The following is a 27879-nucleotide window of genomic DNA, read 5'->3' as shown; positions in this document are numbered from 1 at the left end:
TTTTTGATTAATTTTGGATGAAAGTCGATTTTATTTGATAGTAGAATGGCTACTCCAGCTTGTTTCTTGGGACCATTGGCTTGGAAAATTGTTTTCCACCCTTTTATTCTGAGGTAGTGTCTGTCTTTGTCACTGAGGTGCGTTTCTTGTATGCAGCAAAATTCTGGGTCTTGTTTGTGTATCCAGTCTGCTAGTCTGCGTCTTTTTATTGGGGGGTAATCTACTCTTAATGATAGTCTATTCTCATACATTCTCTTACTCTCTGTTTTCTGCTCTGCTGGGGTTTTTGTAGTAATGTTATTTGATTGGTTTGGGGGAGTTGGTTTTTCTTTTTCTTTCTTTTTTCTTTTTTTTTTTCTGTAACTTTGATGTGTTTTCATGAAAGTGATTATCAACTCTCTCAGTTTCCATTCTATTGCTCTGGCAGAATGCCCTGACCAAAACAACTTAGGAGAGAAATGGTTTCTTTTAGCTCACATTTCACATAGCTGCTCATTACACAGAAGCCAAAACTGAAATGTGAAGCATGTAATCATATTCTCAGTCAAAAGCAGAGAGAAATAAATGTGTGCATGCTGAGATGTGTTCAGTTCCCTCTCTGTACTTACACACTCCAAGGTTCCCTGCCTGGGAGATGGTGATACCACAGTAGGAGCATCAGGTATCATAAGCAGTCAAGACAATTCCTATAGATGTGCTCACAGATAATGTAATCCACACAAGCCCTCACTGAGAGTCTCTTCATGTGTTCTGGAGTATGAGTTGTCAATAAAACTATCACGTCATCCTTTCACTTCTAGTGCAAAGCATTTCTTGTAGTCTTGTGGCAACGAATCCCTCAGGTTCTACTTGTCTTAGGCTTAATAATTCTTTATATTTAAAAGCTATCTTGACTCTGTACAATATTTTTGCTTGCTTGCTTGCTTACTTGCTCTCTCTCTCTCCTTCTCTCTGTCTCCCTCTCTATCTCTCTCTCTCTCCCTCCTCTCTCTCTCTCTCTCTCTCTCTCTCTCTCTCTCTCTCTCTCTCTCTCTTTCTTTCTTTCTTTCTTTCTTTCTCCCTTTCTTCTGAACCCTGAGCACATACCATTCTTTTCTCATCTGTATGACTTCTGAAGAAATTTAATGTTAGGCTCCTTCTGGTTTTATTTTAGTTTGAAGTAGGAGAAAAAACATTTAAGTTTGTCTTACAGTTTTTGAGGTTTAAGGTGTAAATCAGTCATGGCAGGAAAGATATAGCAAAACAGAGCAGCTTATATCATGGTGGCCAGGAAACAGAAAAATGAGAACTGCCTGTGCTAGTGGTCTTTCTCCTTTCTCACTTGTAAGACCTCATCGTATGGGATAGTGCCCTTGGCTTTTAGGCTGGGTCTCCTGTCTCAGTTAATCCTGTCTAGGAAGACTGACATACATACTCTGATGTATGCCTAACTAATCTGGGTACATCTGTAGTCCAGTAAAAATGATCATGTTTCTGTTTTTAAAATTATTTCCTTCTAATTTTGATAGTTTGCTTATACCATGTTATTTTTTTTTCTTGTTGGAATCTTTGAGGGCAGTGGTTCTCAAACTGTGGCCCATGACCCCTTTGACAAATCTCCAAAAACAATTTACATTACAATTCTTAACAGTAGCAAAATTACATATATGTAGTAGCAATGAAATTAATTTTGTGGTTGGACATCACTGCAACATGAGAAACTGTATTAAAGGGCTGCAGCATTAGGCAGATTGAGAGCCACCACATTAGGGCCTTTGAACCTCCTAGACTGGGGTTTCAGTAGCTATGCAAGACTTTGAACTCCTAGACAAGATTTGGCATTTTTTCCAATTAATAATTATTTTCAGTAATTATTTCCTTGCATATTTTTCTATGTTTCTTCCAACTTCTTCTGAATACCCATTATGTAATAGTTTGTACTCTCGATAGTGGCTGTTTTCATTTCTTAATCTTTCTTTGGATTGTTTCAAATATCTGTATTCAAGCTTGGAAATCTTTCTTCTGCTTGATCTATTTCACTGGTGACATTCTTAGTGTATTACTTAGCTCTTTAACTTCAGAATTCCTTTTTTCTGCTTATACCTGTTATTTCTTTGTTAATTCATATCTTGTATCATAAATTTTCCTTTAAAGTATACAGTTGACTTCTTAAGCAGTAAAATGCTTTTCTTAGACTAGAATATCTATTCCTAGAATGTTGTTTTCTTGAAGATAAATATTCAATATTAACAGGATTCTCACACTGATATGCAGGTCTTCTAAATGCAACAGGTCTACTACAGCTCTAGATACAGTATTCCCAGCTAGGTGTATATTGTGTGTCAATTTTTGGAGGACACATGGTGGGGGTACTACCCCAGCATACCCAACAGTGGACACATTGTTAGTGTCTGAGAGATTCTTGCAAGGCAGAACATCCAGTGGGCTCAAACCAACCACCTGCCAGTGTTCAAGGGCTGCAGGATATCTTCTACATGTTATCTGGGGCCAACTTCTCAGCCCAGGCTTCCCAGATGTTTTCCAGGAAGAGTGGATGAACAGGGCCTCCCCTTTACTTCTCAAGGCATTAGCAGGTCAAGCTTCTGAGATCAGGGTGCGCAGCTGTTTCTTGTCTGTTGAAAGATGACTGTGGCTTTTTCCTGGGCTTCTCTGAGCCAAGCCTCTCAAAGAATGCTGCTCAGCTGCTCCCCACCACCAAGCCTGAATTCTCAGTGAATGAGTGAGGCCACTTGTCTGCTTCCCAAGTAAGGCCTTTATAGATTGAGCCACTCAGGGTGGCTGCCAAGCTATTTGGGGGGCTAAGAGTCAATAATCAAATTTTCTAAGCTGCTAAGGCAGCTGCCTAGTTAATTCACAGTACCTATGGTAAGAAAGGTCCCATAATATTGGTATTTGGCAGGAGCCTGGATGGGTGAGAGCAGTTTGTGTAGTTACTCTTTCTCTGGGTATTGCTGGGATACATTGACATATGTTAGGTAGTCAGGAGCTTCCCAAACTAAGCTTAGGGACTGCAACTGCCACCATCTTTTTTAGAGGTGTGAGTAGGCTTTTCCACGAGCCCCTGCTTATTGCTATATCCCTGTCAAATCAGTCCATTTAGATTGATCTAGAGATGGAATGATAAATGTGTTCTTAGTTCCCTCCAAGAATGCCATTGTTTCCCTTTGCTCTTTGGCATTTCACCTACCCCCAAACAACCCAGTGAAATAGCTGTTGTTGATGTTCTGTCTATCTGTCTGTCTCTCTGTCTGAGTCTCCAGTTAGATGTTAGTTTCTCAGACACCACTGGTGAGCCACTTTGCTTACCCGTAAACCTGCTTTGGATGCAAGCAAACCAGTCTTTTAATCTCCACCTCCTTCCCAGACCCTTGACAGTTTTCTTTGCTCATCATAGAGCCACAACACTTGTACATTTGTCTCCATATAAAGCTAACAGTAGCTTAGACAAAGAATATTTGTTATGTAAGAACTCTTGTGGTGTGCTTCATCAGTCCTGACAATGTTAAGCCACTATCTCTAGAATTCCTGTGTTTTTGTCTTTATGCTGGCTAGTTGACCACCCAACTGACACCTGTCATCTAGAGTCCAAGGCAGCAAGAAAAGCTGTTTCTATATCCGTCACCTTTGACCAGGAAAGTGAAAGATTGCTCAAAAACCTCCTCTTTGGACTTGTGTTTGCATCTTGATGTGAAGCCCTGATTATAGCAGTCTTAAAAGCAAATATTTAATAGGATACAGTGCCCTTTCAGATAAATGAGGGTTCTATCAAGGAGGAAGATAGGTGAGTTTGCATTAGCAGTCCATGTATAACTCCTCTGTCTTGGCTCATTCATCTATTTCTAGTACCCAACCTGTATTAATGCCATAATAGACACTTATTAAATGAAGGATGAATGAATGAATTAGACAAAAGTATATATGCCATCCTAAGCTGGGTGTTGTTACAGAATCTCAAGATAGAAGGCACCACACTTAACAGCTCTGAAGCCAGTTTGCTGCCTTTGCAAAGACCTCCTTGCCAATTCTCCTGCTTCTGAGTCTTGACTGGGTAGGCCTAAGGGCATTGTTGACCTGAAGGTTATCTTAGCTGAGCTCTATCAGAGCCTCTGTAAGGCATTGACTCCTAGATAAGGCAAATTTTGTAATTGTTTTTAATTGTGTACTTTTCAAGGGAGGACAGATTATTCTATCTTCTGAGTCTTAAGCAATTCATCTTTGGCCCCAAACTCTCATACCACACTCATCAGAGTTCTAGTAAACTAGGAAGGACTTTGAAAATGCTTTTGAGAATTGTCCTTGGGGTCTCATATCATCACTCCATGGCCCAGGTTTTCCCTCCACTAGAGATTGTCATCTTAGTGGTAATACTTTCATGTGCCTTCTTGATGGGCTTCATGAGCAACCCTTTATTTGGCTGTGGTTGCTCTAGAAACTCAAATTGCCAGCTTAACAAGGCCAAGCACCTGTTTCAGGATTAATATCTACTTTTGCCCCATTGTATTTGCTATCCTATCTCCTTCCCAGATAAGGTCCCAACAGTAGAGGGACCCTAAGGTTTAGACAGTTCCAATAGAGTTCCCAGGAATCCAGTTCATGGCTCCCAAAACTGATATATCTCAGAAATGATATACTAATAGAGTTTCTAGTGGGTTCCATTTTAAAGTAGTTTGAAGAAACTTGTAGTTAGGCTCAGAAGAAAAAATACTGAAACTAGAAAATTATGATAGAGAATCTATATTGCACTGAAGTGTTAGTGCTGTGTTGTGGGTCAGTTCCTGTTCAGACACTGTTCCTCAGGGTTATTCTCTCTGCTTGACTTTCTCTTTAGATCCTCCCTCCAGTTCTCATCTGCTCCTCTTCTGTTCACTTTCTGCCCGTTATCTCTGTTTTTCCTTCTGCCCTCTACCACCAAAAGTGGGGAGCAAAGTGAAAAAGAGTGAGTATGTATTCGTTGTGTGAAGAAGCCCTCTGAAGTAGTAGGTTATTCATCCCATCCCAAGAAAAGCAAACTCTATATTGGCTGAAAGAGAAATTAAAATAGCAATTGAGTCACTGGCCAGGGCAGATACAAAATATCTCTCTGAAAACTCCACTAAGTAAAGCTAGCAATGGGACTGAAGCCCTGTTAGGACCTTGGGTACCTGGGGCAGAAAGGTCTGTAGCAAACCAACCCTCAAGGCCAGGCCAGGACCCACCAGCCATTATGTAAAAGGATAGTGTAAACTTAATGTTTTCCATTAATTTAATTTACTTTTACATTACCCACTTGTGGGTCTCTGTTAATTCCCATCTACTGCAAGAGGAAACATCTCTAATGTGGGTTGAATGAAGCACATGATCTATGGGTATCATATGTCATTTGGAGTCAATATACTGCTATGCTCCTTTAAGAGAATAGTGGTAAGCCATGGCATATCTAGTCTCAGGATCATTTTAGCAGTGTCAGGTATGGGTTCTACCTCATGGACTGGATTTTAAATACAATCAAAAACTGAGTGGTTACTCCCATAATATTTGTGCCACTATTACACTAGTATATCTTGTGGCAGGTCACTGTTGTAGGTCACAGGGTATTGTATCTGGGTGATATTGATGATTGATTACATTTTCTTTCAGTAGCTTTTTTCCATGACCCTCTCAAAACTTTAAAATTCACTTTACATCCTGATCACAGTCCCCCTCTCTTCCCTCTTCCCAGTCTCACCCTTACAAATCCCTTTCCCCGCTGTCCTTCCCCTTTTCCTCAAAAAAGGAGAGCCCCCCTTGAATACCACACTGCCCTGAGGCATCTAGTCCCAACAAGTATGGGCCTCTCACACTGAGGCCCAACCAGGCAAGTAGTGGGGAAGGAGATTCAATGAACAGAGACGAAGACAGCCCCCACTTTTAAGGAGAGCCACATGAACATTAAGCTGCACATTTGCTACAAATGTATAGGCGGTCTAGGTCCAACTCCTGCATGTTCTCTGGTTGGTGGCCCAGGCTCTATAAACCACCCATGGTCCCATGTTAGTTGACTTTGTGGATCTCCATGTGGTGTCTTTTCAATTCTATCCCAGATTCTTCCACAAAACTTCCCGGGCTCCACCTGATGTTGGGCTGTGGGTGTCTGCATCTGCCTCCATCTGCTGCTGGATGAAGTCTCTCAGGAGACAGTTATCCTTCTTGGGTTGGAGTTTTCCTTTTAGTATTTTCTGTAGGGCTAGATTTGTGGATAGATATTGTTTGAATTGGTTTTGTCTTGAAATATCTTGTTTTTTCCATCTATGGTGATTGAGAATTTCAGTGGATATAGTAGTCTAGGTTGGCACCTATGGTTTTTTTAGAGGTTCAAAGATATTTGTCTAGTCCCTTCTAACTTTTAGAGTCACTATAGAGAAATCAGTTGTAATTCTGACAGGTCTGCCTTTTATGTTACCTGACCTTTTTCCCTTGCCAGTTTTAGTATTCTTTGTTCTGTAGATTTTGTGTTTTAATTATTATGTGGCAAGAGGACTTTCTTTTTTTCTTGTCCAGTCTAGTTCGTGTTCTGTACTCTTTTATGTTTGTTTATGGATATTTCTTTCTTTAGGTTGGAAAATTTTTCTTCTGTGATTTTTGTTGAAAATATTTTTTTGATCCTTGGAGCTGGGATTCTTAACCTTCTATTCCTATTCTTCTTAGGTTAGGTCTTTCATGGTATCCCAGATTTCCAAGATGTTTTCTGTCAGGAATTTTTTAAATTTAACATTTTGTTTGTCTGATATATCGATTTCTTCTATTGTATCTTCTATGTCTCTTGTATTTTTTGGTGATGCTTGCATCTCTTATTCCTGTCTCTTCCCTAGATTTTCCATCTCTATGATTCCCTCAATTTGTGTTTTCTTTATTGCTTCTATTTCCATTTTCAGGTCTTCACCAGTTTTATTTAGTTCCTTTACCTATTCAATTGTATTTTCCTGTATTTCTTTAAGGGATTTATTCTTTCCTCTTGAAAGGTCTCTATTACCTTTATAAGACTGGATTGAATGTCATTTTCATGTGTTTTTGTTGTGTTAGGATATCCAGGGTTTGCTATAGTAGGATAGCTGCTCTGGAGGTATCATTTTGCCCTTTTGTTTATTGTGATCTTTTTAGGACCTTTAGCCATCTGATTGTCCCTGGATGTTCCTGTTGTAGTCGGTATTGGGAGGCAGCCTAACCTCGATGATCCTAGTGTGGCAGGCCTCTGAAGGGTATCCTTTGGCTGGTCAGTGGTACTCAGGAAGCAGTGCTAATCTCCCAGCAGTTGTGTCTGTCTCTGGGGACACTTTGGGAAGCAGATTGAGGGGGAGGCAGATGGAGAGATGACTGAAAAATGGAGGGGGGTGAGGGTGGGGAATAACAGGCTTAACAGGGCAGCTGGGTGTGCTCCAGAGGACTCAGCAATGGACAGGGGAAAAATCATGTTAGAATCTTAACAACACTTTAATGCAGATATCATGAAATGAAGTCTATTGTATATTTTATTAATCTAGAAATGCTGCTTAAATCGCCTATAAGCTTAAATTTCAGTATATGATATTGTCAAAACTTCTCAAACCTCTTTTTTTCTATTAAGTTGCACCTCCTCCACCTCTAGCGTTCTGTAGATCTCACCTTAAAGTTTATTCTTGAACTTAGATTAGCAGTTTAAATGACAGTGCCCAAGGTCACTCAGCAAATGGCATAGTTGGAATATGAACCCTGATTGTCCCACTGCAGAACACCACAGTTGGTTCTTAGAACTGACAGTATGACCCAAAATCAATGATGTACACAGTCGTCACTATTATATCTTGGATGGGTCCATAAGCCAAAAGGTTGGTTAGTGGTTATTATATTGTCTTTTAGCCTCTACAACCATGTCAGAAGTTACTAGAGAAGGTTCTAGAAAAGACCTGAAGAAAAGACCTTCCCTCTCTCTACATTTGAGAGTGATTTGAGTTGATTAAAGACTAGTTAGATCTGTATATAGATGTGGGTTAGTATTTAAGTCTTGTTCCTATTACTGCCTGAGAAAACACTAAGTTATCCCTTTGTTTTCTGCACCACTAGCTTGAGTGAGGTTTTTGTTTGTTTTGTTTTTGTTTTGCTTTTCCCATAAGAAATACTTTTTTATATCATCTTTTGGAGAACAGAGTATAATTTGGCTTATACATCCAGATCAGTCTATCATTGGAGAAAGTCAGGACAGGAACTCAAGCAAGGCTGCAACCTAGTGGTAGGAGCTGATGCAGAGGCCATGGAGGAGTGCTACTCAATGGCTTCTTTCCCAAGGCTTGCTAAGCCTGTTTTCTTATAGAACTCAGAGCTACCAGCCCAGGGATGGCACCACCCACAATGAACTGCAGACCCTCACCCCCATTGATCACTAGTTGAGAAAATGCCCTATAGCTAGATCTCATGGAGGTGTTTCCTTAACTGGGGCTCCTTTCTTGTATTGACCCTCACTTGTGTCAAGTTGACACACAAAATCAGCCAGTACAATTGACTCCTTGTCAACTTGGCACAGAGACACATCACTATTAAGCCACAGCCCTTGCTTTCTTATTCATCCTCAAGAACTGTCTTCTGAGAGGCTTCATCCAGTAGCTGATGGAAACAGATGCAGAGACCCACAGTCAAACAACAGGCAGAACTCTAGAAGTCTTGTGGAAGAGTGGGAAGAAGGATTGACGGAGCTGGAGGGAACAAGAATACCACAGGAAGACCTACATAGTAAACTAACCTGGGCCCATGAGCGCTCACAGAGAATGAACCACCAACGAAAGAGCATGCATGGGCTGGATCTAGGCCCCCTACACAGATGTAGCAGATGTGCAATTTGTTCTTCATGTGGGTCTCCTAATTAGAGCAGGGTCTGTTTCTGATTCTGTTGCCTGCCTTTGGATCCCTTTCCCATACCTGGGCTGCCTTTTCTGGCATCAGTAAGAGAGGATGCCCTTAGTCCTGCTGTGGCTTGATTTACCATGGTGGGTACCCATGAGGGGACATTCCTTTCTCTAGAGGAAGCAGGGATGGGGGCATTATAAGAGTGGGACTGGGAAGGGGGTCTGCAATCAAGTTGTAAAGTGAATGAATGAATGAATGAATGAATGAACGAACGAATGAGAGAAAAACATAAACAACTATAAAAGTCCCACAGTCTTTACAAATTCAAACATCTGAAAATTTTAGTTCCTTTAAAATATCTAATTTCTTTAAAATCCAAAGTCTTTTAAAGTTCAAAGTCTCCTAACTATAGGTTCCAATAAAATACTTTCTTACTTCAAGAGGAAAAAATCAAAGTCACAATCAAACCAAAACAAAATCAGATTCTAACCATCCATTGTTCAGGAGCCACTCATGATCTTCTGGACTCCTCCCAGTGGTTTGGGTCACTTGTATAGCTTTATTCTCTATAGCACACAGACTGTCTTCTAGATTCAGCTGGTATCACTCTATTGTTACTGCTGTTCTTCCATCCCAGGGTACTAACATCTCCAAAATGCTAGAGTCTTATGCTGCATCTAGGCTTTATCTGGATGCACACAAAAACATAAATTCAAAACCAGCAGCTGCTTGCTAGGCCCAGTACCTCTCTAGCAATTTTGTAGACAATTATCGATCTTCCTACTTGGAAGGTCTAGAAAATGGTTAACATTGTGTGCAGAGCTCTGAGATGATAGCCTTCATTCTCTAAGCGCAGACCTAACACCAAGCAATTTGTGGTTCTAGAAAAACAATTGTGTGATGCCCGAGGATGTGAGAAACTTCTACTTGATGACCAATGGTTTTCACATGACCTGGAGTGTGAAGCTAGATGGTAAGTCAGCCTCCTTGATGTTGGAGAACATTTTCCTGTTGGAGAAGTTAGATAAGACAACGTTGAAGGTCCTTAGAAGTGTAACATCTTTTCTTTTATGCTGTTTTTGTGAGTCTCAACTGTCAAATCCAGAAGCTGTGGTTCCCTGCCCCTCTACTCAAAGCCAATTGATACCATCAGTGCTGTACTTACTTCCACCCTGTTTGACTCTGGCTAGTCTTGCTCTAGAAGTCCAATCTAGAGACTACCTGTTAGAAGAAATCACTAGTCACCACATAGAGAACCCAACAAACTCAAACGTAAAGCATCTGAGAACTCCTCCTTGGGGCCACAATACTACTGTCTTGAAACAGCTGACCAACTCTTTCAAGATCAACTTCATTCTCACCATTGTTCAACTTTAAGGCTCTAATCCCCAAACTAGAGCTTCTTTCTTTATATCAGTCACCTTGGCCCATCTCACCAAACACCTTATTTTCAGGCTTTTATCCAAGTCATGTGTTGGTGCCTAAACATTTGCATTGTAGATACAGAAGCCCAGCTTGTTACATGCCAGAGATTCAGATAATATGTAAACATGAGAGGTGGCACTACACACATATATGAAAACTCTTCAAAAAGTTCATACACTAAGAAGTCCTGAAATAGCCTCTGGGGCCCAGCATATTCTCGAACAAACCTACCAGGCCTGACCTCAGGAGTTGTTTATCACTTTCAGCTCCAGTCACATCCCCACATACTCTTCGGCCTGGGTAAACATCTATAACTCCTCTCTGCAAGTACTGAGGAATAATTTTTGTTGCACAGAAAGGCTACACAACAGACTTCTCCTTTCCATGGCTCTGCCTCCTGCTAGCACATCTGAGTTGCCTTTTTTGATGAGTTTTAGAACTGCCTGTTAGTCTCCTGTACCTAGTCAGAGGCACTTTTTATAATTTATTGATGAATATCTGATATTAGCTTTTACCAAAATCATTCTATTAAGTAGCCTAAAAACCTTGTTCATAGCTGTAATATCTTCTGTTACTTAATTTGTCTGTCCTGGTCTTTTTATCCCCATTACTAAATGGCTTAATGCAGTGACAGAAAGGGAAATGGGGTTAAAAAGATGGCTGTATGATTAGCATTTACTGCAATTCCAGAGGACCCAAGTTTGGTTCCCCCATCACCTAGGTAACTTGTAATCACCTGTCAAACCAACTCCAGGGGATCCAGTGACTCTTCTAGCCTCCAAGAGCACCCATACACATAGCAGACACCCATACACACATACGCACTAATTAATGAGTAATGTTTCTAAAGGAAACAGAGGTAGCCCTTGATATTTACTTTAGTGATCTTTCCTGATATTCTGTGATCTAAATGCTTTCACTCATTCTAGCCTTTTTAGATTTCTAAGTCTTTGTATGTCACCCTTTAGCTGGCATCCTGTATCAGTAGTATTCTATATATATAAGGGAGCATGTGTGTGCTGTTCCTTAGTTAGACCCTAGTCACAAAAGACCAGGCCCATCATACAAGAAGTTCTTTCTGTCAAGTAAGGGAAAATGACTAACAGAGGGGGAGGTATTTTCCATCATGAAGGCTTATAATAAAAAGAGAAAGGATCTATTACATAAGCAAAACCATTATTTCAGTAGAAACTGTAATTCTGCCTAATAAAAGGGGAAAGAGTAATAATATTTTTGAAGTTATTTACTCTTCAAACAGAGTTACTAACTTTAGATTTTTCTAGCCCTTTTGAATATCCCTTTAAAATCCTTTCTTCAATAGCACTATAATAAGCATGGCTGGACCTGTTTCATCATCTTTGGCAACCAGTTCCTCTGTTTACATGAAAGGCTAGTGATTTGGGGTATATAGTGAATGTTGTTCTTCTGTGCACCTTCTTTCAGGCTCCTCAGCCATGAAGCCATTCTTGGTGGGCTTATTGGGTATTCAAGCACCACTTACGGTCACCATTGCATAAGCTTTGTCATTCTTTTTGTCCTATAGACCACATTATTCCACTAGGAAGCATGGTGATTAACGGCATTTCAAAACTGACTCAGCTCAGCCAGTCTTCAGTGTACTCACTTCCTAATGCACCAACTCTGGCAGACCTAGAGGATGAGAGTCAAGAAGGTACCTGGTAAAACTTTGCTTGTGGTTAGAAATTATTGTTCTCATTTTATAAAACTGAGAACAATAGGAACATGCTGTATAATTAACCCTATGTTCCATTAAACTAACCCTTTTTATCCATAGCTTCTGGAAGTGAAATAGAAGCAGAAGAAAACAAAGAAAAATTTCATGAAGGAAATTCCAGGGTCATGTCTGTATCCCATTTTTAATTGTATTATCTGATTTTTGATATCCACTTTTGTGAGTCCTTTATATATTTTGTATATTTAGACATCTGTCAGGGTAGGGTTGGTAAAAATCTTTTCCCATTTCATAGGCTGGCTCTTAAGTTTCATGAGTCCCATTTATTGAATGTTGATTTTAGTGCCTGTTCTGTTGTTCTGTTCAGAAAGTTGTCTTCTATGACAATTTGTTCGAGGCAGTTCCCCACTTTCTCTTCTATCAAGATCACTGTGTCTGGTTTTATGCTGAGGTTTTTGATCCACTTGGACCTGAGTTTTATGCAGGGAGATAAGTATGGCTCTATTTGCATTCTTCTACATGCAGACATCCAGTTTGACCAGCGCCATTTGTTGAAGATGTTTCTGGGTTTTTGGTTTTGTTTGTTTGCTTAGTTAAAAACAAAACCAAAAAATACTGGTCCTTATAGATGTGTGAATTTATGTCTGGGTCTCTGATTCAATTCCATTGGTTAACATGTCTCTTTTAATGCCAATACCATGCAGTTTTTAGTAACTATTGCTCTGTAGCACAACTCGAAATCAGGACAGCGATACCTTAGGTAGTTCTTTCATTGTTCAGGGTCATTTTAGCTATCCTGGTTGGCTTGGTTTGGTTTGGGGTTTGGTTTGGGGTTTGGTTTGGTTTGGTTTGGTTTGGTTTGGTTTGGTTTGGTTTGGTTTGGTTTGGTTTGGTTTGACTTGGTTTTCCTTATAAATTTGAGGGTTGTCTTTTCAAGGTCTGTAAGGAATTAGGTTAGAATTTTGGTGGGAATTGCACTGAATTTGTAGATTTCTTTTGGTAGGATGGCCACTTTTACTTTGTTAATTCTACTGATCCATAAGAGTAGATCTTTCCGTCTTCTGATATCTTCTTTAATTTCTTTCTTCAAAGACTTAAAGTTTTTAATCATACAAATCTTTCTCTTGCTTGTTTATGGTTACCTCAAGGTATTTTTTATTATTTGAGGCTATTGTGAAGGCTGTTGCTTCCATGGTTTCTTCCTCACTCCAATTTGTCTTTTATACATAGGAGAGCTACTGATTTTTTTTTTTTTTTTTTTTTTTTTTAGCTAATCTTTTATCCAGCCACTTTGCTGAAAGTGTTTACCTGCTATAGGACTTTTCCAGTGGAATTTTCAGGGTTACTTGTATATACTGTCATATCATCTGCAAATACCAATACTTTGACTTCCTCCTTTCCAATTTGTATTACCCTGATCTCCTTTGGTTATCTTATTGCTCTAGCTAAAATTCCAAGTATTATATGGAATAGGTGTGGAGAGAGTGGACAGCCTTGTCTTATTTCTGATTTTAGTGTAATTATTTTGAGTCTGTCTCCATTTAATTTTATATTGGCTACAGGTCTTCTGTAAACTGTGTCTATTATATCTAGGTATATCCCTTGTATCCCTAAGCTCTCCAGGACTTGTCTTGGAGCTGAAGTTATCTCAAGGACCTGAAGGGATGTTGCATTTTGTCAAAGACAGCATCTAATGAGATGATCATGTGTTTGGATTTGGTTTGGTTTGGTTTGTTTTTATGGCAGGATTTTTTCCTGCCCATTGTATTTGCAGTGGAGATCGGTAATTGGGCAGTAGAAGAGGTAGGTGGAGCTGGGAGTTGGGAGAAAAAAAAGGAATGAAAAAGGAGAGGCAAGATGGCAGGAGATGTTGCCATTGTGTCTCTAGCAGTTATTCATATCAAGGTCAGGTAATTGGGTTTACAATCCTAATTGTGTGGGCATCTTGTGTATTGAGTATTTGCTAATATATAAATCCATTGGTTAATCCTTAAGAATTAAGTGTCTCATTTCTACCGGGTGTGGGAATTGTTTATCAACCACATAGGGGGTGGTGGAATTGGCCCTTGAGCCATGCTTAGAGCCATAGACTCCACAGAGCTGACTGGCAGAGACAGCAGCCATGCTAACGTCTTGTGGAGCCAGGGCTTGTGCTCCCAGGCTGGTGCCACTGCTGCAGTTAGTATGTGAACATAGAGCGGGAACATGGTATGGCCAGGGAGCTAGCCAGAGCCGTGCAACACTGCTGATTTTTCAAATATCTCCCACTACATGGTTTGATTTGTTTTTTCTTTAAGTTTGTTTATATGGAGGATTACATTTACTGATTTTCATATGTTGAACTATCCCTCTATCTCTAGGATGAAGCCTACTTTATTATGGTGGATGTGTTTTTCCATGTGTTCTTGGATTCTGTTTGCAAATATTTTATTACTTTTGTGTCTATGTTCATAAGGGAAATTGGTCTGTAATTTTCTTTGTTGAGTCTTCATGTGGTTTGGGTTCAAGGTAACTGTGGCCTTGTAAAATGAACTGGACATTGTTCCCTCTGTTTCTATTTTGTGGAATAATTTGAGGTGTATTGGCATTAACTCTTCTTTGAAAGTCTAGTAGAAATCAGCACTAAAACCATCTGGCCCTAGGCTTTTTTGTTTGGGAGACAAATGACTACTTTTTAGGTTTATAGGTCTATTTAAACTGTCTATCTGATCTTGATTAAAGCAGTATCTATGGAGAAAATTATACATTTATTTTAGATTTTTCAATTTGGTGTAGTGTCCTTTTTAAAGTGTCCTTATGATTATCTGGATTTCCTAGTGTCTGTTGTTCTGTCCCTCGTTTCATTTCTGATTTTATTACTTTGGATAGTTCCTATCTTTTAGTTAGCTTGGATAATGGTTTGTCTATCTTGTTGATTTTCTCAAAGAACTAACTCTTTATTTTATTGATTCTTTATATTCTCTTTAGTTTCTATTGACTTCAGCCCTCAATTTGATCATTTCTTGCCGTCTACTCCTCTTGCATGTGCTCACTTCTTTTAGTTCTGGAGCTTTCAAGTATGTTGTTAGGTTGCTAGTTGATATCTCTTCAGAGTTTTTCCTCTTAGTGCTGTTTTCATGTATCCCATCAGTTTGGTATGTTGTAGATACACTTTCTTGGGGAATGGGAGCTCAAGGGGTGATGGTCTGAGGGATTTCCCAGGACCATGAACATGGGGTAGTGGAAACTATAGCTGGTGTTCTTTTGTAGAACTAGGGTGACCCTGAGAATTGGGTCTAAGGCAATAGAGAGAGTGGGGGAGGTCCACAGGTAGCCTACCTAGTCTTCTGTCAAGCATTGCCTATTGATAAGCAGAGGATATCCACCTGGTTTAGTGGCTGGAACACAGCGATGAGGAGGGAAGGGAAGAGCTAAGCCTAGAGTTTTAATCTCAGTATCTTGTCAGATACAAAAATTCACTTCAGAAATAATGTTATAAAATTGTTTATGGTAATGATAGCATAATTTTGTAAAATATACTAAAAGCTAAGAATTCTATATTTAACTAACATAAGTGGTATGGTAGATAAATTATAGCCTAAAAAGGTGTTATTACCCAAGGTTTTGGGTGTTCAAGTACAGACTTGAAAACAGTGTGCTTGTATTGATGGAATAAAAAAACCTTCAAGGAGGAACTGAAGACTGATAATGCAGACTTCGAAGACCAGTCAAACACTTCAGAGCCTATCTAGATACTTAATTAGCATGGAGAACTCCAGGTTTTTATGTTATGTGACTGGTTGCCATGGTCTTCTCAGTGGAGTGTCATGGATACGTGTTCCAGGATAGGTAGAGCCTGGCCTGGAGCTGGTTCCACACCTGCCATTCTCAATTATGAGATTCCCTGGGGTTTTGAACCTGCTTCAACATTACCAGTTTCTTCTGTCTGGTGGTATGGTCTACTTGCCCCATGTACCACTAGACCCAGCTTCTGCCTGAGAAATTCTTTAAGATTAAGGCCAAAATATTTGTGTCCAAGTAATTTGACTATCTCAAAGCTTAAGAATATTTATAGAAATTGAAAACATTTAGCACTCAGGAGTACAAGGTTAACAATTTCTGGCATCTAATCAGAGATTACCAGGCAGTAAAATAGTTTTAATGGGGGAAAATAGTTTAATTAGAACAAATCCAGAACTGACACACGTTTTGGTATTATCATCAGAGGGTGATATCAATGGAGGGGGAACAAATTATGATTCATCTGTTCCCATAGACCCTGAAACAACCACAAGAAGTAATGAATCAATTATACTTCATGACTAGGGCTTTTCACGGGGTTACTGTGCAGAAGCTAAGAATAGGTGTACATGATGTTCTCTTCCTATACAGAAACCAAGGAAAAGAAAGACACTCCATCAGCATCCTAACACTCACATTGCTCCTTTATGTGTCTCCATTCTCAGGAAGTTCAGTGATCTTTCCTTATGCCATCTTCCACCAGATTGTCTGTCAGTTTCTATTGGTGATAAGGCCTGATCCATCAACGGAACCCAGAGCATTTAGAGCATAGACCTCTTCACCATTTTTCATCTTTGTAAAGTTATATGTATAATGATGTGTCTGAGTTGAGTTTGAACGTTACTGTTGTGTCTGGGTTTACAGGCAGTGAAAACCACCAACTAGAGAAGCCTCACTTTGACTGCCGCAGTGCGATATTTGAGCTGGATTCATGCAATGGGAATGGGAAAGTTTGCCTCGTCTACAAAAATGGGAAACCCGGTAAAGATCATTTTCAAAGCATGATCCTACAGTATAGATGTGCTCTTCCCTGAACTTGCCTGCCAGCCATCATTGAACAAAAAGCTTCCTGAGATACTTCCAGGTGTCTTCTTTGTGCTAAGACTCAACCCCTTTGGTCTTCTCTGAGCATCTCCCACTAGGCTAGTTTCTATATTCCATCTCCTTGTATGAGTCACTGTGACACAGTCAGTGGGACAGATAGTTGAGAAAAGCTTAAAAGAATTAGTCATTCTGTTCATAGGGTCGTACACTAAATAAGCATTCAGGAAATATTACCTTCCTTTTATACTTTTGTATATGGGCCAGTTAGAGCAATAGAAACCTGAATTACTAGACCTCAAGACTCTACATGTGAAGTGGGGCTTCACAAGAGAAGTAGGACCAAATGATAGTTACTGAGATACTATGCACAGCTAAACAGAAACTACCAGCTGCTCCATAATAGCAGTTCAAACCTAGGGACTGAATCTACAGCTAAATACAGTTAACCAATCTTCTTACCTCTTTCTGGTGGTGTGAAAAGGCATAAGCATTAGAAATTATCTCAGGAGAGCAGAGATCGATCCTGGGTAGAGGTATTCTAGCAAAAGACTTAGAGCTTTCTTATGAACAATCATTGGAATTACATATGAGGAGGAGGTGAAAGGGGCAGCCAAACAGGGGCAAAGTGCTTAAAAGCCATATCATGAGACAGTTCAACTGATTGGTGGTGATGACATTTTCATTTTAATGACATTAAGGTATTTGCCTAAGGAATGAAAAAGAGATGGAGTCTGAGTGTCAGCCACTTCCTCTCAGGCAGAGCTGGGAAAGCCAAGCAAAAGTCTGGACATGTTGTAGAAGACTAAAGAGTTGTTTAAGACTGTTTAATAGAATGGCAGGATACAAATGAAAATGGGCTGGTGGTTTTAGAAAAGGAAGAGAATGAGGGAATTGTTAGAAAGCTGATGAGCCACAATAGGCTACAGGTAATCCATAAATAGATGTAAGATAGGAACTGGCTTAATAGTGCCTGGGATAGCTGACCTAGGGTAGCCTATCATATAAGCAGGGAGTGTAGGGGTGAGGTGGTATAAACCAGTGGTTCTCAACCTGTGGGTTGTGACTCCTTTGGTGGTTGAATGACCTATTCACAGGGGTCACTTTAGACCATCAGGAAGCACAAATATTTATATTACTATTCATAACAGCAACAAAATTACAGTTATGAGTTGCAACAAAACCTGAGTAACTATAATAAACACCACAACCTGAGTAACTATAAAAAAGGGTCACAGCATTAGGAAGATTGAGAGCCACTGGTATAGACTCTTTTACGTTGTTTTTTGGTTTTGTTTTTCATAGCACTTTTGATTAAGAGACCTCTTTTTCAAAGACTGATCCATTCAAGGTTTCTTTCCGTCAAAAAAGAAGACAGAGTGCTCAGTCCACACAGAACAGAAGCCTCTGCTAAGATAGCCTTAATGAGCTGCCATGTAGCCAAAGCAAGCAAATAGTTCTATGGGATGATCAATCAGAAATAAATGAGTATCAAATAAACAGGTAAAAGCAGCCATAAGAGAGCAGGACTAGAAGCCTAAAAGGAGAAAAGAGGGAAATTTTGTTTTTAAACCCTCTCTACTATAAATTTTCTCTTAACTATCAATGTATATTGACATTTTATTTAAAAGAGAAAATATATTAAGTTATCTCTAACCTGTTGTGTTGTTTTAGGATTAGCACATGACACTGAGATATGGTTCCTGGACAGAGCATTATACTGGCATTTTCTCACAGATACCTTTACCGCCTATTACCGCCTGCTCATCACCCACTTGGGCCTGCCCCAGTGGCAGTATGCCTTTACCAGCTATGGCATTAGCCCACAGGCCAAGGTAAGGTGAAAACCCTGCCATCTCAGAATCTGATGTCTACCAAGAGTATTCTGTGGAAATAGTTACCTTCCAAATTCCCCATCTGCTTTAAATAGATCAAGGGGTGGAACCAATATTTTCAATAAGCAGGACTAGTAATTCCAGTGTTGGCTAATAGCTTTATATGATTCAGATCTAATTAAGTAATCAGGATCAACTGGAGTGTTATTTTTAATTAAAATGTTACTGAGGGCTTGGGCCTAGCCAGTTGTTTTGGGATCAACAGTACATACACTTAGAAAGATTGACAATTTTCCTCTGCTCCAGGTCTACATCCCCATTGCCAGGCCTAGTTGTCAGTGTAGTGTGTATGTCCCTGAGATACTCATTCCATGTAAGGCATGTGTTCTTTTTATATTTTTGCTAACACAAATGTAGCAATTCTGGGCTTTTGTTTTTCACTTACTGCTCCATTGTGGAGTTCTTTACATATCAGCACCCACAGAGCTGTCTTCTCCTATATGTTACAGATCTGGGCATCATTTCAGAGATGCCAGGTTTATACAACCTGCCTTGAAAACAGTTCAGCAATGGCTAGAACTTTGGACTGGAATGAACTGGTCTGTTTTAAAGAAAAAAAAAACCATAGTGATTTCTTATAGCACTTAATCAGCAGCAAATTTCCCTGTATCTTTACTAGCTAGCCTCATTGTTCTCACTTTTTTTTTAAATAAGAACAGCTTTCATGTAATGTGGTGTGAACTGGTTTTGATCAATCAATGACAAAAATGTGTCAGCCCCTTTCCCCCAATAGCTTTCCGAGCAACTGTAGGTATAGAGTAGCAGCACACAGCTTCCCACAGGAAAGTTTTGCCCTGACCTCTATTGCAACACCTGTAGGGATGGAGCTGTAAGGACACCCATGATGGGCACATCTGCTTTGATGGCAAGCAGGAGGACAGTGTCCTTGGTGGGTTCACTAGTTCTAAGGTACCCATAAATGTACTGGCTCCTTAGTTCTCATAGTACATTCATTTTGGAGGCCTTAAAAAGCACCATATGTGCTTACCAACGGCTTACCACTTACTGTTCAAGTGTTGATAGATTTTCAAGACAGTTTTTCATAAAAATGTGTATAAATTGAATATTACATCACTTGAATGTACCAGAAATGTAATGGACCAGAAATATTTTAGATTTTATAGCTTTCTCAATTTTGAAATAATCACATATACTTTACTAGTTGACACTGAAAAAAAAAATGTGGATTAGTGATGGTCAGTTTGTAATGTCTGTGCTATGTTGCCTGATCTCTCCCATTTCTCCTTCCAACTGTGACTCTCCCACTTGTGCCTTACAGCAATGGTTCAGTATGTACAAACCCATCACCTACAACACAAGCCTGCTCACAGAAGAGCCCGACACCTTTGTGAACAAGCTGGACCCCAGCAAAGTGTTCAAGAGCAAGAACAAGATTTTAATTCCAAAAAAGAAAGGGCCTGTGCAGCCTGCCAGTAACCAGAAAGGACCTGGGCCCTTAGCTCCTCCTAGCTCTAAGCCTTCCACAGGCTCTGGAAACCCTGTCCGAAAATAAGCCTTCTATCACCTCACATCAGTAATATCCAGGCACAGATGGCCCTGTGGCAGCCCCACCCTCAAACAGGTGTTGGCATTCTCCTGAGTGACCAAAGCCTTAGGTTTTTGCTCCCACTGTCATTAGCCAGGAGCTGGGACGATGACACTGAATTCTCCCCAGGAGTCCCTTTCTCTGTAGGTTGTGCCAATTTCATCTCCAAAACCAACCAAGAGTTTCAGATGTACTTAGAGTTTTCTTATGTCTGTACCCAATCCTTAACTTCTTAGCAGTTATTAGAGAGGTCACCTTCCCAAATAAACCCATGGTTTTTGACTCATGAAGCATCAATAACGACTAGTCATGTGACCATCTCAGTTATGAAAATTTCACACCTTCAGTTGCATTAGCCACACTTCTGGTATGCATCTGATAGTAGATTTCATATTGGACAGCACAGAAACAGGAACACTTCTGTCATAGAAGTGTTTTGGACAACATTGCATGTGAACACTTTTATATTGTTCTTCAGATACAATAATGTTAATGCCTTACCTTCATGTTTTGAGAAAACACTTTCAAAGACACAGTCTTGGGTTCTTTACAACCTATACCACAAGCACATCTCACTTGAGTCATTTCAAATTTCTGTAAAATACCATGTTCCTGATCAGTTTGCTATGAAGACTTTTGTTTCCAGCTTTCCATCTATGTTTCTACATTTGCCAAAATCATCTTTAAAAGAGACCGACCCCTGCTGTATTTTATCTGTTAATTCTCGGGGTATCATTTGCAAATAAAGCCAGTCTATTAAGAATTTTCTGTGATTCTGCTTATTCACAGTTGGGTTCTGTCTCTCCCAACTTGCTGAAGTCTAAGCAGTAGCCTCCCTAGGCCAGTGTGTTGTCCCAAGGGGCCTTTGTAAGTAGGTGTCCTATTCAAAAGGCATTTTCCCATAGAAACGTGATGGTATTAGACACTGAGCCATCCCACAGGTTTATCATGTGTCATATATTAGGCGTATAACAATTTCTGTGAAGAAAGACATTTCTCTTATTTTCGGTTAATATCTGTTCCTTCGTCTGCACTCCTGCCAATGGGCAGGAGTTTTTGATGGCTGTAATTTTTGTAATGATATCCTAGAGGTAGACTAAAGAGTTCTGAGGAGGGACAGACTGCACCCTCCCTTTCTAATTGGCCAACCTGCTCTTTACTTTTCTGCCATGGTGGTTGTCTGGGCTTCTCTTCCCTAGTATGTGATGGGAGTGAGAAGTCCCTGTCATTTTCTACTGCACTTCTCCAACACCACTTTGAATGTTTAGTAAAGATTTCAAATTCTTGTTTTGGGGACTGGAAGGATGGCTCAGCAGTTCGGAGCATGGACAACTCATACAGAGGACCCAAGTTCATGTGGCAGCACCCATGTGAAGCAGCTCACGGCTCCTGGGACTCCAGCTCCAGGAGGCTCCGTCTAGCTTCCACAGGCACCTATGCACACACATAAAAAAGGAAATAAAACTATTTGAAAAATTGTTATTGTTGTTCACTGCTATGCTCAGGAAGGTGGCGGGGTCTTCAGTCTTTCTCCACCACTTTCTATACCCTCAGGGACTCTAAGAAGAGTTGACCATCAAGGAATATGGCAGACTCTGGCTGGCTGTGTCCACATTTTTTTAATAGTTTGGATATTGAAATGTAAGTGTTCCAGTGCATTTGGGAGCACGAAGAGCTTCATGCTAGCAGTGCATTGTCTATAATAACCCAAGCTATCCTCAACTTTGCAATTGTTCCACCTGCATTTTCCCAATGCTGGAAACCAAACATGTACTACCATGCCTGGCCACTTCTAATGAAAAATGTTTAAAATAGCATCACTCTTTACATTTTTCAGCTTCAAAACCAACCATATAATGTTCAGTGTGGCTTTAAAAAGATGTATTTAATTTTAATGATGTGACTATGTTAGATCATCCCTAACTTTGGAGATAATTTGAACCTTTTAATTATTTTATTGAGCACCTAAAAATGTGCAACAATTCAAGGGAACTCCAGCAGCCCCAGACCATCATCTGACTGCTGCTTTTTTAAAGTTAGGGTTTTTTTTTTACCTCCATGTAGTCGGAATCCTGTGGCTGGTATTTGTGGAACACTTGAACACCTGGGTTTGATAGGAGCAGTGAACGCACACTCAATCTTCTCTGCTCATGTGTGTATTCATTTACCTCCTCATGCTTCATTTAGAGAACATACAAAGTCAGAATTAAGCAGAGCAATCGAACGGGATGGCCTCCTGTATAGGTGGCCCCATGTGATTGCATAAGCCACTCACCCAGAGAACTGGCTTTTCTAAGAGAAAAGGGGCATTTCTAGCAAAGTCCTAACAAGACCGAAGCAGAGTGTGTTAAATGGGAGAAAGAACCATGGAATTGCTGTTTTTAACAATGCAATTAAAATATTAGTATGCTGTACAAGAGAATTCAGCTACCTGGAAAAGGGTACTTAGTAGCATTACAAAAGAAGAATAAACAGATGTACTTCATGATGTACCATGCACAAAGTACCATGTCATACTGCTTGTCGAGAGATAGGCCAATGACTAGAGTCCAGCCAGCATGCACACAATAGCCTCTGAAATCTAATGATTAAGGCTGTGATCTCTAGACTTAGAAATGTGCACCAAAATCGTTGGTATCATGTGGGGATAAGATGCTTGGATTCCAGTTCTAATCTGCAAAATCAGAATTTCCAAGAAAAATTCCAGATATCAGGGTTTTCTCATATTTTAAGGCTGACCTACAGCTCACTATAGCCTCCTGACATACATACACACCCTGTCACTAATGTTTTAATTACAGATGTACAGTATCATGCCCAACATTGGATTTTTAGTCAATTTAACAGTAATTCAGAGTCTGAAATTTTCTGCTTAAGGTCTAAGTGGTTTGACTTTCAATTCATGGAAATTGCAAACTTTCTTTGTAATTGAGTAAACCACGTATAACTTTTTTTTCACTTCTTGAATGATGCATTTTCCTAAACACTTACTTATAGAGACTATTAAATGTTTACAGGTATACATATAACAATATAATCTAGTGTGTCCATCACAGTTTCAACAGTTACCATCTCATGGTGAATGTTTTAGTGATACCCCTGCTTCTCCCAGTTTTTGTCTTTTAAATAATTGTAACCTGTTAGATTTTTGTTTTTTTGTTTTTGTTTTATTGGATATTTTATTTACATTTCAAATGTTATCCCCTGTCCTGGTTTCCCCTCTTGAAACCCCCTATCCCATTCCCCCTCCCCTGCTTCTGTGAGGGAGCTCACCCACCCACTCACTCTCTCACCTCCCTGCCCTTGAATTCACCTACACTGGGGCATCGAGCCTTCATAGGACCAAGGGCTTCTACTCCCATTGATGCCCAACAGGGCCATCCTCTGCTACATAGGCAGCTGGAGCCATAGGTCCCTCCATGTGGTTGGTGGTTTAGTCCCTGGGAGCTCTGGGGGGGGGGGGTCTGGTTGTTCTTCCTATGGGGTTGCAAACCCTTCAGTCCTTTCCCTTCTTGGCATCAGCAATAGTGTCTGGGTTTGGTGGCTGCATATGGGATCCATCCCATGTGGGGCATTCTCTGGACGGCCTTTCCTTCAGTTTCTGCTATATTCTTTGTCCCTGTATTTCCTTTAGACAGGAGCAATTCTGGATTAAAAATTTGGAGATGAGTGGGTGGCCCCATCTCTGAACCAGGGGCCTTTCCTAACCTCTGGATATGATCTCTACAGTTTCTCCCTTAGGTATTTCAGCTAATAATATCATTATCAGTCATTAATGTCATCCTTGTTGGGTCCTGGGAGCCTCTTGCTTTCCTGGCATCTGGGACTTTCTGGTGACTACCCCCAGTTCCCCATCCTCCACTGCTACACACTTCTGTTCAATTTCCTGACCCTCTATCATCCCTGTCTCCTCTCATACCTGATCCTGCCCCCCTTTTTTCCCTTTCCCTCCTCTTTTCCTCCAAAGTCCCTCCCACCCTCTACCTCCTGTATTTTTTCCCCTTTCTAAGAAGGACTGAAGCATCCACACTTAGTTTTTAAGCCATACTTCTTGCCTTGGGTTTTAACAATTGCCCTGGCAGTAATAATGCATGTTCTTTTCTCTGTTCACTGCAGTAGTTATTCACATGGGGTTTCTGGTAGCATTATTTGAGCTGTGTACTTGTGACCCTTCATTACAGCTACAGGTAGGTAGCAAACCATTTTGGCTGCATTCTTACCTTTGGAATTTGTTGATAAATTCCCTTCTCTGGCTTTAGTCACCCCAACAAACTCCTGTCTTCCCAGATGTGTTAGTTGCCTTCCTTTTGCTACACTAAAATACCATAACCAAAAACAGCATATAGAAGAGAGTATTTTTTTGCTTATAGTTCCACAGGGCAGGAGGGGCATTGCAGCAGGCAGCCAGAACAGAAAGCTGAGAGGTCATCTCTTCAATTGCAAACATGATGCAGAGAGAACTAGAAGCAGGAAGGGGCTATCATTCTCCAAGCCCACCCCTAGTAATGTGCTTCCCCCAGCAAGGCCACACATAACATTCTATGTCCTCCCCAGAAAGAACCACCAGTCAGGGACCAAGTGTTCATGTATGTGAGTCTATAGAGAACATTAGCCACACATTCTCTTGTAAACCCACACAGTCTCCATTATGGAGTCATGACTGCTAAATTAATTAGTGCATACAGTTAGTTTTCCTGTCCTTCCTTTATAATGTGACCCCACGGTTGCTAATTATGAACTTCCTGCTAGCAGTTCTGCTCTCTTAAGCCATTTATTCTTTGCTTCCAAGACATCAGTCTGGTTCTCACCTGTGCCTTTATACCTGTAGTTTCCCCCTGAGGTTTAGCTCTAGTTTGCCTCTACCCAGAACTCAGTGAAGCCCCAATGCCCCTGGATTTTGAGAAGTGTCTTTAGTGCTACTCCAGAAAGCCATCCTAATCATATGGACTCCCATGAACCGTTAATATATAAAATGTAAAGTTGGTTATACATAATTCTCTATTAAGCCAAATAAATATGTCATATTTGAGGGCAATAAATAAAAATGAATAAGTTGTGAAAATGCTTAGCTTTAAAAATTGAGAAGACAATAATTGCCTTATTTTAGAGTCTGGCTATCCTTCGTTCATCTTATGGACTGTCTCGTAAAACCGTCATAATGAAATAGGTTACACATGAAGCCACGAATGCCGCTGGTCTTTTCTGCACCACATATTTTGTTACCCAGAAGTCTACCTAACTAGGTATCCACCAATAGCTGTCTTGATAAGGCTCTAAAAGAACAAAAAGTAACTCGTGAGACATGCTGGGATGTGCCACTTCTTATCCTGTGTCTAGGAAAAGTTCTTCAACATCGTTGATGCTGTTTCTTCAGATGTAAAATGAAAATTTATGGAAGAGCTGTAAAACTATTAAATAATGCAAATTGAGTGCACACATGGAGATGCTTTCAATAAGCAACAGCTTTTAAAATAGCATTCAGAAAGTCCATTTTCTCCTCATGAATTACCTAACCAACAGAACCAATTGCTCTACCAGATGATTTTTTTGACAAAATTGATTATCTATTTTAACACGTATCTTTACTGTCTATTTCAAAGCCATTAGCTTTCGTTTAAAATTGCAAAGACATTTTATTCCTGAAGCAATTTGGTACTTTTGTGGTATACTTATCTCTCTGATAAAATGATTTCTAATCAAAACTAGAAATAGCTAAAGACTGGTGGATAACTGAAATTTAATTGGACGACAGCCTCCCACAGCTTCTGTTATGCCTCCTGAGGAGAAGGATCATGGCTCTCACTTTCCCAACTGATCACCCAGCCTTAGCACACAGTTACCTCCAAACTTGGCCCATAGTGCATAGTTTGTTGTGCTGTATTTTTAGGACTGCCATAACACAACACGAAACAATAAACATGATGGCTTAATACACATAAATTTACCCTAATGTACTTCTGCAGGCCAGAAGCTCAATATCAGTTTTATAGGGCCAAAATACAGTTGTCACTGGGGCTGTACTTGGGAGGCTGTCCTGGAGAATCTGTCCTTGTTTCCTCCAGCAGTCCTTGCTGCTTTCATCTTCTTTGTTTCTAAAATCTCTTCTGGTTGTCCTTTATAAGGACACTTATGATTGGATTTGAGGCATGCCAGACACTCCAGGATGATTTGCCCACACCTGCAAAGGATACTTTTAAAGGAATTGAAGGTTTCAGAGATTAAAACCTGAGGCCCCAGAGATGCTGAGTCAATGTATTACAGTAGAGTTTGCTACTTCACCATTTGAAGAGACTGGATAAAAATTATTGTCTTGGAAGCCATAAATGATCTAGAAGCCACTAAGAACTGGGAAACTAAGCTGCTACTTGTAGCCCTGCTCATCCTCCCTGCAGTGTGTTCAACAGTGAACTTGGAAGAAAGTAAAACCTAGGTCTTCAGCCTTCCCAGGCCCTATGCGTCCACATTCTCCTTTAACCCCAAGTCCTTTTGAGTAAGTTACTTTTTAAACAGAAAATAAATCCTTAAGGTTCTGGGAAAAAATCAGGTGTCTTCAACAAAACCTTTGCCTTTCATCACTTCCCAGTGCTTATAGAGGCACAAGAGAATGTCAGTGGTGATGACCTAAAAGATTAGCAATGCCATTGTGCACAGGTAAGGTGCCATGCTCTTTAACATGTACAAGGGTCTTATAGAGAAATTTAATGTCATAAGTTAAAAATTGCTAATACAAGGCTTACAAAGATGGCTTAGGCAGCTCTTACAGAGGACTAGAGTTCAGTTCCTAGAACATATCAGGCAGCTCATAGCCAACTCAAACTTCTATGTCTATTCCAGGGATCTTATGCCTCTTCTGGTTTCTGCACACACACACACACACACACACACACAAACACACACACACACACACCCCACAACTTCAGCCCTAGGTCACACCAGGACAACTAGCCCCCAGGGACAGTTGGTAGTCATATGAAGACAACTAGCCACCTGACAGACACTGTCCACTAATGAGCTCATGTCACCCCCTAGAGTAAACCCCTGCAGCTACATTTTTTTTTTGGTCTTTAAACACTCCCTTCTGCATAGCTTCCAGATGCACCTTACCAATATACCATTGCCCACCATAGCACATGCCCTGGACTGCAACATCCCTGCTATTCCCGAATAAACAAACGCAGACATTTTTCTGATTTTAAATTGTCAGTGGTGTTTGGGGAAATTATATTTGATTTTACCCAATTCTCATATACACTATCTTTAGTCTTTTACCACCCACTCCAGGGAGAAGAAAAAGGGGGAAAGGAAAGAAGAGACAGACAGGCCTTGTGGGACTGGGTCAATGGCTCAGTGAGTAAACTATTTGCTACACAAACATGAGTTGAGATCCCCAGTACCCATGTAACCCTGGTACTGACAGGTTGGAGACAGGCAGATCCTGGAGCTTACTGAACAATGACTCTAGGTTCAATGGGGGGGAAATAAAACCTCTCCATGATTATTGCTGCTGCTGCTGCTGCTGCTGCTGCTGCTGCTGCTGCTGCTGCTGCTGCTGCTTCTGGTGATGGTGATGGTGGTGGTGATGATGGTGATGATATAGAAAGCTATAGAGGAAGATGCCTCACATCATCTATAGTTTCCACACATGGTACACACTGGAATATAACACA

The 27879-nt window shown here is 40.3% G+C and overlaps 1 protein-coding gene across 2 annotated transcripts in view; it reads left to right on the top strand.

The window, feature by feature from the left end:
* Tpgs2 (tubulin polyglutamylase complex subunit 2) overlaps positions 1-21691 on the top strand; it is a 38541-nt gene extending 16850 nt beyond the window's left edge. Inside the window, exons 3-7 of one of the 2 annotated variants that reach the window (XM_028774811.1) lie at positions 9718-9805; positions 11801-11929; positions 16595-16711; positions 18446-18606; positions 19946-21691. In XM_028774811.1, coding sequence (XP_028630644.1) covers positions 9718-9805; positions 11801-11929; positions 16595-16711; positions 18446-18606; positions 19946-20179 — 729 coding nt within the window. In that variant the 3' untranslated portion in view covers positions 20180-21691. The remainder of the gene's footprint in view (positions 1-9717; positions 9806-11800; positions 11930-16594; positions 16712-18445; positions 18607-19945) is intronic. The other variant, XM_028774812.1, reaches the window with a different exon arrangement.
* Positions 21692-27879: the final 6188 nt, after the last annotated feature.

Source organism: Grammomys surdaster, unplaced genomic scaffold, assembly GCF_004785775.1.
Source record: "Grammomys surdaster isolate TR1022 unplaced genomic scaffold, NIH_TR_1.0 243, whole genome shotgun sequence".
NCBI lineage: Eukaryota > Metazoa > Chordata > Mammalia > Rodentia > Muridae > Grammomys > Grammomys surdaster.
The sequence above is the reverse complement of the archived record's forward strand: the minus strand, read 5'-3'. Positions and strand labels throughout refer to the sequence as shown.